This window comes from Onychostoma macrolepis, chromosome 04 (genome assembly GCF_012432095.1).
Source record: "Onychostoma macrolepis isolate SWU-2019 chromosome 04, ASM1243209v1, whole genome shotgun sequence".
In the NCBI taxonomy this organism is placed as follows: domain Eukaryota; kingdom Metazoa; phylum Chordata; class Actinopteri; order Cypriniformes; family Cyprinidae; genus Onychostoma; species Onychostoma macrolepis.
The window spans coordinates 22,049,787-22,064,395 of NC_081158.1; the positions used below are offsets into that span (position 1 = coordinate 22,049,787).

Sequence of the window (14,609 nt, forward strand, 5' to 3'; positions counted from 1 at the left end):
TTTGCTGGAACAAGCCACGTACGATTTCTTGTGGGCAACCCTGTCGATCTCCTTTCCCAGTTGAACGGGTACGAGAAGCACCTGAGCCAGCTCAGCCTGGTGAAAGACATTGCTAACATGTGAAATCCACATCACAGGACAGATACTCCAGCCTAGTGATTAACAGGTCTTACCTCATTGCTTTCAACAAGATCTTTTAATTTCTCCAGCTCATGTTGTTCTTTCTTTATATGTTTGTGTTGAGTCTCCATGCTCTCAGTTAAAGTCTTCACTTCCTGTCTAAGCTGAACCACCTCTTTCCTCACAACCTCACAACTGTTCTTCATGGCAATGTACCTATTTTCTAGCTCCTGAGGACATACAGGACAACATAAATATATACAGTGAGATCCAAACATTTGTGACCATATTAAAAAAACCTAGGATTTAAACATGGAAATAAACAGGATTTTGAAAGAAACTGATTCAATTTCTGCTTTTTTAATTTTTTACAATAATCAGCTGTGATAAAGATGATCATGATGACATATATAATATATATAATATATAATATATATATTCATTCATACATAATATATATTCATTCATAATTTATTTATAAATATTGAAATTAGTTAATAATATAAAGTAATTAAAAATCTACTTAAAAAAAGTTTCTGTGTAAATTTCTACACGCACCTTTTTGAATTTTAGATGAAGTAGAAAGATTTGATGTTTTATTATTGCAGCATTTAAAGCATTTCAGTCTCCCTAGTGAAACAACATGATTTGTCTGGAATACCCAGTGATGAATTCATCCTAAATCATCACGGTCCCAGCAATACTCACAGCCGGTTTAGGTTGTTCCTGGTATTCTTTCTCAAGACAGAGCTTCTCCTCTTTTAGACTAAAAAGGAGAAACAAAATTCTGTGAAAGAAATTTCATGCATTTTACAGAAATCAGTACGTGAACAGAATCAAGATATGAAGCAATTCATACAAAAAGGAACTCAAATATGCATGATATGAAAAAAATACTTTTTATCCACACAGGATATTTCACAATTATAAATGTGGCCAGGGTTATTGAACATTTTCATGCGTACAAATATTCTAGCTGAATGCAAGTACTGCTGTTAGCATGAACCGAACTGCCCCAACAAAGAAGGAGATTACAGTGAGCAACAGCATGCTGCGCAAAGTGAATCCATGTCAGTTTGGCTAAGGATGAAGGATCCACTCAGGACATGCTGTAATAGCCATATGTGTAGAAACTGCATCTGGCTGTAATATGCCTGCAGTATGAATTCCGGTCTAACCAACTTACATAAAATACATTTCTAGTACAGTGGTTCTCAGACATTTTAGAAGTTCAAACTTAGAAGTTCTTAAATCATAATATTGATGTTAACATGTTAACACAATCAGTAAGACTTGGTGCTTTTTGTCAATTAGAAATTTTTTATTGATTGACTGACTAATTGACTGATTTAATATATAACGTCATGGAAGCAGTGAGGTTTTGATCAATCTAAAATTTACCACACCAAAATATTACAGGCCGAATTTAAAGGGATAGTTCAACCAAATTCGTAAACAAGGCGCAGCACATGCGTGTACTACATCAGCAGCATCATGCGCATGCATTGTTTGCATGCAGAGGAACGCACACTCATGCATCACGGTACTCTCCATAATGGCAGATGATTTGAAGGACAAGAATTGTTGAATAAAGTCGTTATTTTTGTTTTCTTTGTGTACAAAAAGTATTCTCGTAGCTTTGTAAAATTACGGTTTAACCACTGAGTCACATGGATTATTTTAATGATGTCCTCACTATGTTTCTGTGCTTTGAACGTGTCAGTTGTGTTGCTCTCTATGGAGGGTCAAAGAGCTCTCGAATTTCATCAAAAATATCCTAATTTGTGTTCCGAAGATGAATGAAGGTCTTACGAACCACATTTGGGTGAGTAATTAATGACAGAAATTTCATTTTTAGGTGAACTAGCCTTTTAAGATTATTAGTAGCTTTTGCCATTTTTTTTAACTTATTTCACATGTTTGTTACAAGAGTTACTTAGAAAAACGTCAGCAAACACTGTCTGGAAGCAGTGTGATCCATGACTCAGCATAAAGTGTTCTTTTTTGATACCTTTCAGTCTGCAAGTCACAGCGAGTCTTCACTAAGCCATATCAAACACCTCTTCTTTCTGCATATTTAAGCAGAGCCACACATCTTGGTACAATCCTGCAGAGCATCTTACCACTCAAACTGGAACTGCATCTGGTATTCTCTTTCTTCCTCCTCCTTCAGCTGGTTGTAGTACTGCAGAAGAGTTTGTTTCAGTTTGCTGACTTCTGTGTCTGGTCCCTCTGGAAACAGCTCGGCCTTCTCCAGCTCCTGCTTCTGCTGATCCAGCGTGGTGCGTAAGGCCTTTGCCTCCTGCAGCAGATGCATTTCTGTTTCATGAGAACTTCTTAGAGTTTCATGTAAGAGGTTGAAGCTAGCCCTAAGACGAGCCATTTTCTCTCCGCTGATCCTTCCCATGGAGAACAGCTGAGGACAAAGATGAAAAAGAACTATCAATGATCCAACAGCCAAATAAACATTAGCTTAAATGCATTTCAAAGCCAAACAGGTTGATGGGGATTTACTGAGACTCATTTCAGGTGCGTCTTAGAGCAAATCCACGTGTGCCACTTGCATTTGAACTCCAGAATGGAAAGGATGGAACTAAGCTTTGAGTGTTGCTTATCTGACCACTGAAGTTGACGTTTTCTATATAAGCATCTCTGATTATCAACAGAAAATCTGAACATGTGTGGTTTTCTCCTTTATAGTGGAGACAAACACAAGGTTTGAGAGCTCGTACCCAAGATATGCAGTAAATCTCTTCCAGATTTGAAGATTTTATACTTGCTGGGATCCATATAATGTTGAAGATCTTTCACATTATTATTAACTGCTTTGATGTAAGCTTAATTTAACTTACAGACAATATGACAACCAGGTTCTGTGAGATACAGGCGCTTACTGTTAAATATGCGTGTACTGTCTTAAAGTGCAGTCACAAAAAAGCTACAAAAAAGGTCTGTTTTTCATTTTCAATTGTGTAGCGATACAGGTTACTTTAAAACCCAGCGGATTTCTGATGGTCAGCATGGCAAATTCGTGTGACCAACATGAACCGATGCAAAATGTGTGTAGGAAAATCTTTCACCCTCATGTGAAATTCACATAAATTCCTATTCAAATGACTGGATTTCACCTCTCAAGTTTGTAAAACAACAGTAAATATGATCACACCTTTATGATTATTTCTAATTTTTATCGCCAACGTTTTCAAGAGCTTGTGATGATAATGTTGCACCAATTTAATTCTCTAGAAGTTGTTTTTGATATTTGCTGGACATTTTTCTTGAGAAGCAGCTTATCACTTCCTATTTTATAGCACTTTTATTTTGAGACTTCCTGCAATGAGCCAAGGCAGGAGACTTAAAGCTGGTTACATGTCAAGTTTATGAGAAATCATGAGGCACACATATGGAGGACCAGCTTTGAAGTAAAACACTGGAGCACATCTTACAATAGGCAATTTGGGATAACGTTTCTCTGTGCTGATCTACTAGAAAGAAAAAGGAGAATAAAATTGAGTATACTGATGATAACATACTTCTGCAGAAATTTGCAGCACCAATTCAATGGGAAAAAACAAAACAAAACTGTGAAGCTATTTCTGGCAGACGTCTCGACACATCTGCTAAAGATTAAATAAATACTACAGTTTATGACACCAAAGTCTCAAACAAAGCTTGTTCGTATTACAGCCAATACTACAGTAAAACACTGCTTTGTGACAACAAATGATCCTATGCCAATACAAACACATTAGCAGTACGTAATGCAAACACATGACAGTATGAATAAATTAATGATGACAGACAATATTTTGCAAAACGCCACAGCATTTACAGGAATACAGGGAAAGAAATATGACTGTTTTATCTTCAAGTTCACCCAATATTCTGTCATTATTTATTCACCCTCGTGTTGTTTCAAACCTCTATGACTTGCTTTCTTTCAGATATAAAATTTTTCAAAATTTTGATTTAAAAAAAAAAAAAAAAACAGTAGAAACTTTCTGGTTTTGTGTTCCACATGCGGATGAGTATATGAAGACTTTCACTTCACTTTTCACTTTAAATATAATTCTGTTTTAACAAAAAACTCCAACTAGTGCCTTGAATTGCTTATCTGGCTCATTCTTTCATATGCTGTAGATTAAACTCAAGGTAAAAAATAAAGACAAACATCATTCCTAAATACTGAGTCATAGTGCTGTGTATCGAGAAGAAAGGGTGAGTGGTCCTATTCCTCCAAATTCTTCCTGCGTTGATGTCGACTGTGCAATTATGCAATGCACAGCTGCCCCACCCACACTTTCATTCTCCCTCTCTCTCTCTCTCTCCACTGATATTAATGGCAAAGCTGTTGCACTTTGAGGCAGTTCTCTTCAGTTCTCGCTCTCAGTTTGGATAACTGTATTTGAGAACATGAAACTGGTGTACGTGTGCTGTTCTCTGCTGATAGCCGTCTGGCAGGAAGTAGAGGCTTCTGGTAGTGGCCCCTCTGGGGTTCTGGACAGGGCGTCAGGAGGTTCCAGCTGCTCCCAGGTGAGACTGAAGCCAGCTGGGCAGTGTGAAGATGAGGAAGAGTGCCCTTACCAGATCACAGTGCCACCGCTGACTATCCAGCTTCCCAAACAATTCCGACTACTGGAAAAGACCATGAAGGAACTGCAAAGCTTGAAGGAGACAGTAAACAGGTTGAAGAGCTCCTGTCTGGAGTGCAGCTCACAGCAAGTGGACCTCAACTTGCAGAAGGACAGCGGAGACCCTCCGATAAACAGCGCAGAGCCGAGTCGAGGGGATACCAGCACGAGAGTCTACCGGAATGGGAACAACAGTGATAACGACATTGTACAACACATGCAGGTGAAGATGAATCGCATGTCTATCAGCCTGAGGAATGCACGTTCACAGATTAACTCCCTTCAGGGCCGTCTGGAGGAACTTAACCTCCTCAATCTGCAAAATGTGGAGGATATAGTGGACAGAAAAGTTGAGAACATTACCGGGATTGTCAACAAAATCAGCAGCACTTGCACAAATTGTCCAGGTCAACAACAACAACAACAACTTCAGCGTAAGTTAAATTAAGTTAAATAATTCTACTTAAAAAGGCTCAATGTGAGTACATTTTCATGAAAACCGTATGGAAATATTGTATATGTATATATATATATATATATATATATATATATATACACACACACACACACACACACACACACACACACACTTGAGTACTGTATAAGAGTATAAAGTCTCTACTCTAATGCACACCAAGGCTGCACCTATTTGATCAAAATACAGTAAAAAAAAAACATTTTTGTGAGATGATATTACAATTTAAAATATCTGTTTTTTATTTTAGTATATTTTTAAAAGAAATGTATTCCTGTGATGGCAATGCTGAATTTTCTGCAGTCATTACTCCAGTCTTCAGCGTCATGTATAAGAACCTATTTAGGACACACAGAACTGGGGTAAATCGTTTAGATCATTTACATATAAGAACCACACAGAATGCTTTCCAGCTGCCTCCTCAAATAGGGGCTATCGCATTGAAGTTTCTTCAGTTTATTATTAGGCAAATTAACTGCCAGGAGACAGGCTTCTGGAATAGTTTTGCAAATCCTGATAGAAATCTTCTGACTTGGGTTCACAAAGTCAGATGTGGAATGAAAACGAATTATACCAATGCTTGCATTTCAAAAATTAAAACCTGCTGCAGGGATGAACCCTAGTCACAGAATCACATGGTGATGAAATAAATGTAATAAGCACCACTGAACCAAATTGGGTCATCTACACAATTTTATCAAGCATGACAGGACAAACATACAAAAACACATACATTTTGTACATTCTACCATTTTCAAATCTGTATGACCTTAAAGTGATAGTTCACCCAAAAATTACAGTTCTGTTAACATTTACTCACCCTCATGTTGTTCCAAACCTGTGTGAGTTTCTTTCTTCTGCTAAACACAAAATTATATATTTTGAAGAATGTTGGTAACCAGCCAGTTGCTGGTAGCCATTGACTTCTATAGTATGGGGAAAAAAATACTATGGAAGTCAATGGGAACCAGAAACTGTTTGGCTACACACATTCTCCAAAATATATTCTATTGTGCTCAGCAGAAGAAACAAACTCATATAGGTTTGAAACAACATTGTGTAAATGATTGATTTGAGTAAATGGTATTTTTGGGTGAAACATTTCTTTCAGTCCCTGATGCATGTAAATTATATAGCATGCTTAAAAGTCTCTCTCTTCACAGACCTCACAAACATCACTCCCAGAGACTGCTCTGACATCAGCGCACTGGCGCAGAGAAAAAATGGGGTGTACCGGGTGACCCCTGATCCCAGAAATGGCAGCTTTGCGGTGTACTGTGACATGGAGGAATTCGGTGGCGGATGGACTGTCTTCCAGCGTCGTATCAACGGCAGCGTGAGCTTCAACCGCAGCTGGGCTGACTACAAGAAGGGCTTTGGTGACCCTAAAGGCGAGTTCTGGCTTGGCAATGATAAAATCCACCTGCTCACCAAAACCAAAGACATGATCCTGCGCATTGAGCTTGAAGATTTTGAGGGCACACGTAGGTATGCCAAGTACGAACAGTTCTACGTATCCAATGAGTTCCTCAATTATCGGCTGTCTTTGAGCGGATACTCGGGGACCGCTGGAAATGCTCTGCAGTTTAGCAAACACTTCAACCATGATCAGAAGTTCTTCACTACACCGGACAAGGACAACGACATGTACCCCTCAGGAAACTGTGGAGCGTACTACGGATCGGGCTGGTGGTTTGATGCCTGCATGTCAGCAAACCTCAATGGCAAATACTACAAAACAAAGTACAAAGGGAAGAGGGATGGGATCTTCTGGGGCACGTGGCACAACCTGACTTCTGAGTACTATCCGACAAACTACAGACAAACATTTAAAAATGTCAAAATGATGATAAGGCCAAAGAATTATGCACCCTGAGCTAAATAAAGTATAAATGAACAATTATTTTTGGGGCAGTTACGCACTTTTCCTCAAGAACAGCTTATAAAGATATAGCTTGTGATTCATTACAATTCTTAAAGCGTTAACAGAACTGCATTTAAAAGACAAAATGTATAAATTTGTATTTGCAAGGCACATAAAAATGCTATCCATCATCTAGTCTAAACATACCAGATCTTGAGTTATGGTTTCATATTTTTTTGTATGTGCTACTGCCATCTTGTGTTTAACTGGTTTACTAGACCATCCTCTTTATAGACTCCTGATAAGTGCATTTTTTCCCTGTGTTGATGTACTTAGTGGGACACACTGAACAGCTTTTTAAAATGACTTATTTTAAAATTATTTGATTTATACCATCCATAAACCGCTGGTGGACTTTTTACATTTTAAATATATATTTTTACTGAAAGTTACTTTTTTTACTGTAGGCTAGATGTTTATACAGATGGCTGAAAGCTAACAGACATGGACTAAAGGCCCATTAGGTTGATAGAAAGAAACTATACTATATCTGTGACATTCAAGGAGGAAATGTACAGTATTTATTTTGAAAGCATGGGATGATTTAAAAAAAAAAAAAAAAAAAAATTAATATTGCTGTGTGACTAGGCAGACCTTGATGAGTGTTTTTTTCCCCCTTACCAGTCTGAAATTAAAGTTTATTTTTTTTCTAATCATTATTAGCCAAATATTTCAGAACCTGTTTGTATATTGGAGAAATTATATCAAACGCCTCAATTTGTGCTTTTAAAGGTACCTTCTTATTTTTTATAAAACAAATAAAACTGCATCTAAACATTAAGAGTTGGTTTTGGATTTTCTCACACAGCACATTTTTGCACTCAACTCAATCCTGATACCACACTGTATGATGAAAACACAAAAAAATACCTGTTAATCACATTACTGTCATGGTATTTGACCAGTTTTGCCAAATTATAGGAAATGAAGAGACAGATTAACAAGATGAATTATTATTTTAAAGAGCTTCTACCTGTTCCAAATACTGCAGGGCTGGATTTGATGATATGACAGCAGGTTGTTCATGATGTGAATCAGCTTCTGGAGCTATTGCAGAAATGGGCGTGGCCCTCTCACTGGAGCCTTCCTCCTCCTCCTCAGAGCTCCGCCCCTCTGCTTGACTCATGAGCTACAAATAATACATTTACTTTTAAAGACAGTAATATGAAAATGACATTTTAATCTGCTAAATCCATGCATGCACTATTTTCCACTGCTTTAGATGATCTTGAGCCTGAAATCTGAAACTACACCTCTGCATGATTTAGAGCAAGTTTGTGGCAGCTGTAGACAATTAACCTCATTAATTGGGGACACGTATTTAGTGGAGGAATCGGTTGCCTGAAACGCTGCTTATTCTTCCAGTCACAGACAGTAACAAACGATAGTTAGCATGGCTCAACATAACGATCCACAAACGGACGCCGCACAGAGTTACTTAGGTAGACTGTTAATAATTTAAACTGCATTAATATACAGTATTAGTGTAAAATATTGTTGTACTGTAGTATTTTAACAGTATTAGGCAGCTTTTCTGTATTTTAGCACAAATCTTGGCCGAGTGTTCACTTCCAAGCTGTTAAATTAGTCTCAAGCTCTTCTGACCCACTTTATTATAATACAAGTATTTCATGTAAACTTCCTACGTTTAGTATTACTGTACGTCAAGCAAGTTATGTCTCTCTACGCTGTCTTTATAACTTACCGTAATGTTTAAGTTCTTCAGCCGTGAAGTCTTTCAATCTCTGTCTTTCACTGTTTTCCTGCGCGCGACGCGGTCTCCATAGCAACTCCTACAGAGGGGATCAAGCGCGCGCGCAGCCGCAGAGCCACGTTGAGAGCATTTGGCGTGGAAATAAATTTTTCTGAAACGTTTCTTAACTTTTTTTTTTTTTTTGTCGCAGATACGGAAACGGATAAGATCTACATAAGTGCATTTCAACGCAGACAGCCGTTAACGTTCTCGCCTAACCGCCAGTACGTTTTGGCCGTCGTCTCCCCTCTGCAAAAACAGGACAGCTGTGAAACTGGTGAGGACCCATGAGAGAATGGATACCTTTCCATACTGTATGAAATAAAGTTGTTGTTTTTATTTTATCTTTTTTAAATGTATCCTGTTTATTGTGCAGAGGAAACTCATGTCTATGCGCTTGAAAAGGTGTAACTGCTATTTTGGCTGAGAATGATGTACTACACTCTACTATTGGTATTGCTTCAGTGTATATAGTATGCATAGTCTCTTATTTATTTTACTTTTATTTCATAAAATACCCAAATAACTTCCTATAGAGTCCAGTTTTGAGCAGACTACAGAATACCATTCCACAAAGCAATACACTTGTGGAGAATTTTATTTCGCTCTGTTAGTAGTAAGCTAGTGTTCCCCTCAGTTTTGAGCATCCTGACTGCAGTGCACTGGCCTCAAGAGTGCAAATACACACAGTGCATTATTTGTGACAGCCTGAACTGATGGAATTGTGACTTTACCAGTCTTGGCAGATGACAGATCTTCTCGAGCATCTTCACCTACTCATGCAAATAACAGAAGAGCCCTCCGATATCATTACAGGTAAAAGTGAAGTTGAATTTTTATTTTTTCTAATAAAAAATTAATTTAGAATTTTATTTCATCTCAAATGTTTACGTGTTTTGTCCTCCCCACCCACCCCTTTTTTAAATGTTGCCTGTAGCCCAGAACACTGGACAGTGACCAGTTTTGAGCCTTTCTCTTTTGACGAGCGTGATGCTGCACGGAGAGTTGAGCGTGAGAGAAGACTGCAGGAGATGCGCCAGATGCAAGAACAGCAATGGGTGAGAACGCTGTCGTCTGAAGTCTGTTGTCACTCTGAAGATTCAGTAAACTATCAGGGCCCATATTCACAAGACATCTTATCTTACCACTAAGAGATCTCCTAAATGGCAATACAAGTTTAGCTAAGTTTTCTCTTAAAACTTATTCTCAAAGCTGCAGAGACAAACTTTCTCTTAGGAACAGAGAAGTCTTAAGCAAGAGTAAGGGTGGGGTTAACCTTGTTGCTATGGATGATGTCAGCATGCTTACTAACTATGCTCACTGATTGGCTGAATCTTAATTTCCACATTTAAAAAAGATTTTAAAATGCAGGCAAAGTGTCAATTAAACAATGTAATGTATTATAATATGCCCAGCTAATTGTCAGCCTGTATGCTGCTTGTAAAAAAATGTGAATATGCATAAAAACAGCCTTTTAATTAACGGAGTAGAATAATCATGGCTGATATTAAGACGTGCAAACAACAAAGAAAACCAAACTGGACACAAGAACAGCTATTACTTGTCCAACTGGTTAATGAAAACAAGCATATAATCAAAGTGAAATTTGACGTTGCGATTAACCTCCAAAACCAATGGCGATACCTTTTTAAAAGCACATTATCGTCAAATGTTTCTAAAATGTTTACGGTCCGAGGCAGATTGCCAGAAACTGCCATTTTAGGATCGTTTGTGGTTTTGTCTTAGTGACTTAGGAGTCCTTAATGTTTCACAGATTTAGGTGCTAGTTTTAGTGCTAAACCGCTTTGTGAAATACATTTTAGAGTCCTAAATTTAGGACTGATACACCCATTATTTTTAAGATTTTCTCCTAAATTGGCGAGTTATGAGCTACTTTTAGCTTAAAGATGTTTTGTGAATACTGGCCCAGATGTGTTTTGGAATATGTAAAATGCCTATTTTTACTTATTTTTCAGTGTTCAAGATTTAGAGCACATCCAATAAGAAGATACAAGCCACTTGTTCAACTCTGTGGATCATCTCAGACCCATTCACAACAGTCAAAATAACGTCTAAAAGAAATTTAAGATTTGTCTTGTCGTTTTTAAGTGTTTTAATAAAAAATAAATAAACTAATCTTTTATTGACGACAAGCTGTGCTTTCAAATTTGTTAGTCAAATGTGTGAAATGGTTGTCTAATAACAAGTGTTAGAATCAGTCTTTTGTTCTTTTGCACATCCTGCATTCAGGCTAGTCCGTTGTTAACAAGTAACAATGCAGGAAGTAATCGGTAGTACTACATTAACACTTAACTTAATACTGTTAACTAATAGAGAAGCAAGATTAACTAAGTAGTAACAATTTTAGGACAAAGGTAGTTCCTTATTAAATGTGTGATAATTAAATAAAAAATATCCTCATTGAGAACTACTTGCGAACTAGGACCAATTAATAAAGAACAACCAATTAATTACGAATCACAACAGTAACAACTTAAAAGTGAACAATTGGTGTACTGTGACATGGAGGAATTCGGTGGCGGATGGACTGTCTTCCAGCGTCGTATCAACGGCAGCGTGAGCTTCAACCGCAGCTGGGCTGACTACAAGAAGGGCTTTGGTGACCCTAAAGGCGAGTTCTGGCTTGGCAATGATAAAATCCACCTGCTCACCAAAACCAAAGACATGATCCTGCGCATTGAGCTTGAAGATTTTGAGGGCACACGTAGGTATGCCAAGTACGAACAGTTCTACGTATCCAATGAGTTCCTCAATTATCGGCTGTCTTTGAGCGGATACTCGGGGACCGCTGGAAATGCTCTGCAGTTTAGCAAACACTTCAACCATGATCAGAAGTTCTTCACTACACCGGACAAGGACAACGACATGTACCCCTCAGGAAACTGTGGAGCGTACTACGGATCGGGCTGGTGGTTTGATGCCTGCATGTCAGCAAACCTCAATGGCAAATACTACAAAACAAAGTACAAAGGGAAGAGGGATGGGATCTTCTGGGGCACGTGGCACAACCTGACTTCTGAGTACTATCCGACAAACTACAGACAAACATTTAAAAATGTCAAAATGATGATAAGGCCAAAGAATTATGCACCCTGAGCTAAATAAAGTATAAATGAACAATTATTTTTGGGGCAGTTACGCACTTTTCCTCAAGAACAGCTTATAAAGATATAGCTTGTGATTCATTACAATTCTTAAAGCGTTAACAGAACTGCATTTAAAAGACAAAATGTATAAATTTGTATTTGCAAGGCACATAAAATGCTATCCATCATCTAGTCTAAACATACCAGATCTTGAGTTATGGTTTCATATTTTTTTGTATGTGCTACTGCCATCTTGTGTTTAACTGGTTTACTAGACCATCCTCTTTATAGACTCCTGATAAGTGCATTTTTTCCTGTGTTGATGTACTTAGTGGGACACACTGAACAGCTTTTTAAAATGACTTATTTTAAAATTATTTGATTTATACCATCCATAAACCGCTGGTGGACTTTTTACATTTTAAATATATATTTTTACTGAAAGTTACTTTTTTTACTGTAGGCTAGATGTTTATACAGATGGCTGAAAGCTAACAGACATGGACTAAAGGCCCATTAGGTTGATAGAAAGAAACTATACTATATCTGTGACATTCAAGGAGGAAATGTACAGTATTTATTTTGAAAGCATGGGATGATTTAAAAAAAAAAAAAAAAAAAATTAATATTGCTGTGTGACTAGGCAGACCTTGATGAGTGTTTTTTTCCCCCTTACCAGTCTGAAATTAAAGTTTATTTTTTTTCTAATCATTATTAGCCAAATATTTCAGAACCTGTTTGTATATTGGAGAAATTATATCAAACGCCTCAATTTGTGCTTTTAAAGGTACCTTCTTATTTTTTATAAAACAAATAAAACTGCATCTAAACATACTACATTAACACTTAACTTAATACTGTTAACTAATAGAGAAGCAAGATTAACTAAGTAGTAACAATTTTAGGACAAAGGTAGTTCCTTATTAAATGTGTGATAATTAAATAAAAAATATCCTCATTGAGAACTACTTGCGAACTAGGACCAATTAATAAAGAACAACCAATTAATTACGAATCACAACAGTAACAACTTAAAAGTGAACAATTGGGTTCTTAGTGGAAACTAATTAATATGATATCCCCCAAATAAGTCGGCTGCATTTTAAAATTGTGACTACTTACGAAAGGATGGATGTTTTCTGTTTTTTTTTTTTGTTTTTTTTCAAACAAAAACACAGAATAATAAAAACAATTCACTTAATTTGGAAGCGATTCTGACAAGCTCATGATTGAATTGGTTCACAATTATGAATGGTTATGTCAGTTCAATATGTATCCCACTCCAAATGATCTACTGGTAAAATCTCACTAGTGCGTCACACAAATGTATGACTGTACAGTATGTGTCAGATATAAAATGTTAAATAACTTATTAATTTACGTGTGAGTAATTACTGGGGGGGTTAACGTGTTTTTCACTTTAAAATAATGGTCCAGATCACTAGTAGTTCCTTAGTAGCACTTTAGCTTTAAAGTGAAAAATGCATTAACCCCTAAATATTTTTGTTGTCGAGTAATCGTTTGATCTCACATGACCTAATGTAAGAGCCTGCAATACTGCGGTTCGACCAGTGTGGCGCTGTAGCGCAAGAATGTAATTCAGCCCTCCTGGATACAATTCAAGAGAAGACACACCTGAACGGCGTTTAATGAATATGTAAAAATATATTGCGAGCTTTCCTCTCAGTAACAAAATAAACACAACAAAAACTGACAGCAGTGTGAAAGCAGCAGTTAAAAATGCATCTGATTACAACGATGTGGATGTTTGCATGAGCCTGCAGTTCAGTACTCAAGTAAAGTCCGTTCACATCATGTTTATTTATATAGCCTTAAATCAAGCAGCTTTACGGTATTAAACATGAAAACCCAGAGTCAGTGTCGCTTTCAGTTAGAATTACAACTTGATTTTCTGAAATAAATCAGCTCTCCAGTGTGGAGCTAGCTAATGATAAAATGTTTTTATTAGTGGGGGAAAAAATATTTAAAGTGATAGTTTGTTTTACAGAAATCAAAGCTTGATCTAGCTCGGGACTGTTTTGGTTATCATAACCCTATAGGGTAGGCTATTTTAAGACATTGTTTTGAATAAAATAGTTTATCCAAAGCATCTCATCACTTACCTTTATTTTGATTCTTATCGCTTACAAAAGATGTTAGGCAGAATGATGTTACTTTTCCATGTAGCTAATTAAATGGTGAGAGAGTGTCTCTGTCTGTCATCTCATTTTGTGTGCCAAATACATCTATTTGTATAATGAATTGGTAACACTTTAACTAATGTTAACAAATGATACCTTATTGTAATGTATTAATTAACATGAATGAACAATGAACAATACATTTATTAAATTCATGTAGTAATCTTTGCTAATGTTGGTTAATAAAAATAGTTATTCATTGTTTGTTCATGTTAGTTCACAGTGCATTTACCAATGTTAAAAAATTGTTTTATAAATGCATTAGTAAATGCTGAAATTAACATTAACCAAGATTAATAAATTCTGTAGAAGTATTGTTCATGTTAACCAATGAACCTTATTGTAAAGTGTTACCATTTAATTGTATAATAATTGTAATTACATGAGATGCTTTTCTA

General features: G+C 36.8%; 3 protein-coding genes across 6 annotated transcripts in view; 2 read left to right on the forward strand and 1 right to left on the reverse strand.

The window, feature by feature from the left end:
* Positions 1–14,609, reverse strand: part of ccdc146 (coiled-coil domain containing 146) — a 31,785-nt gene that overhangs the window by 15,247 nt on the left and 1,929 nt on the right. For 3 of the 4 annotated variants that reach the window (XM_058772716.1, XM_058772714.1, XM_058772713.1), the window contains exons 2-6: positions 8,124–8,279; positions 2,244–2,536; positions 829–886; positions 174–350; positions 23–96 (exon numbers count right to left, since the gene is read on the reverse strand). In XM_058772716.1, coding sequence (XP_058628699.1) covers positions 23–96; positions 174–350; positions 829–886; positions 2,244–2,536; positions 8,124–8,279 — 758 coding nt within the window. Of the gene's footprint in view, positions 1–22; positions 97–173; positions 351–828; positions 887–2,243; positions 2,537–8,123; positions 8,280–8,855; positions 9,048–14,609 lie in introns of those variants that run through there. The other variant, XM_058772715.1, reaches the window with a different exon arrangement.
* On the forward strand, positions 2,686–7,931 carry fgl2a (fibrinogen-like 2a). The gene is made up of 2 exons (XM_058772719.1): positions 2,686–5,185; positions 6,390–7,931. The coding sequence occupies exons 1-2, from the start codon at positions 4,534–4,536 to the stop codon at positions 7,100–7,102; spliced, it is 1,365 nt and encodes a 454-aa protein (XP_058628702.1). The 5' UTR covers positions 2,686–4,533; the 3' UTR covers positions 7,103–7,931.
* Positions 8,433–11,037, forward strand: sinup (siaz-interacting nuclear protein). The gene is made up of 5 exons (XM_058772721.1): positions 8,433–8,592; positions 9,055–9,180; positions 9,641–9,719; positions 9,841–9,961; positions 10,880–11,037. The coding sequence occupies exons 1-5, from the start codon at positions 8,544–8,546 to the stop codon at positions 10,970–10,972; spliced, it is 468 nt and encodes a 155-aa protein (XP_058628704.1). The 5' UTR covers positions 8,433–8,543; the 3' UTR covers positions 10,973–11,037.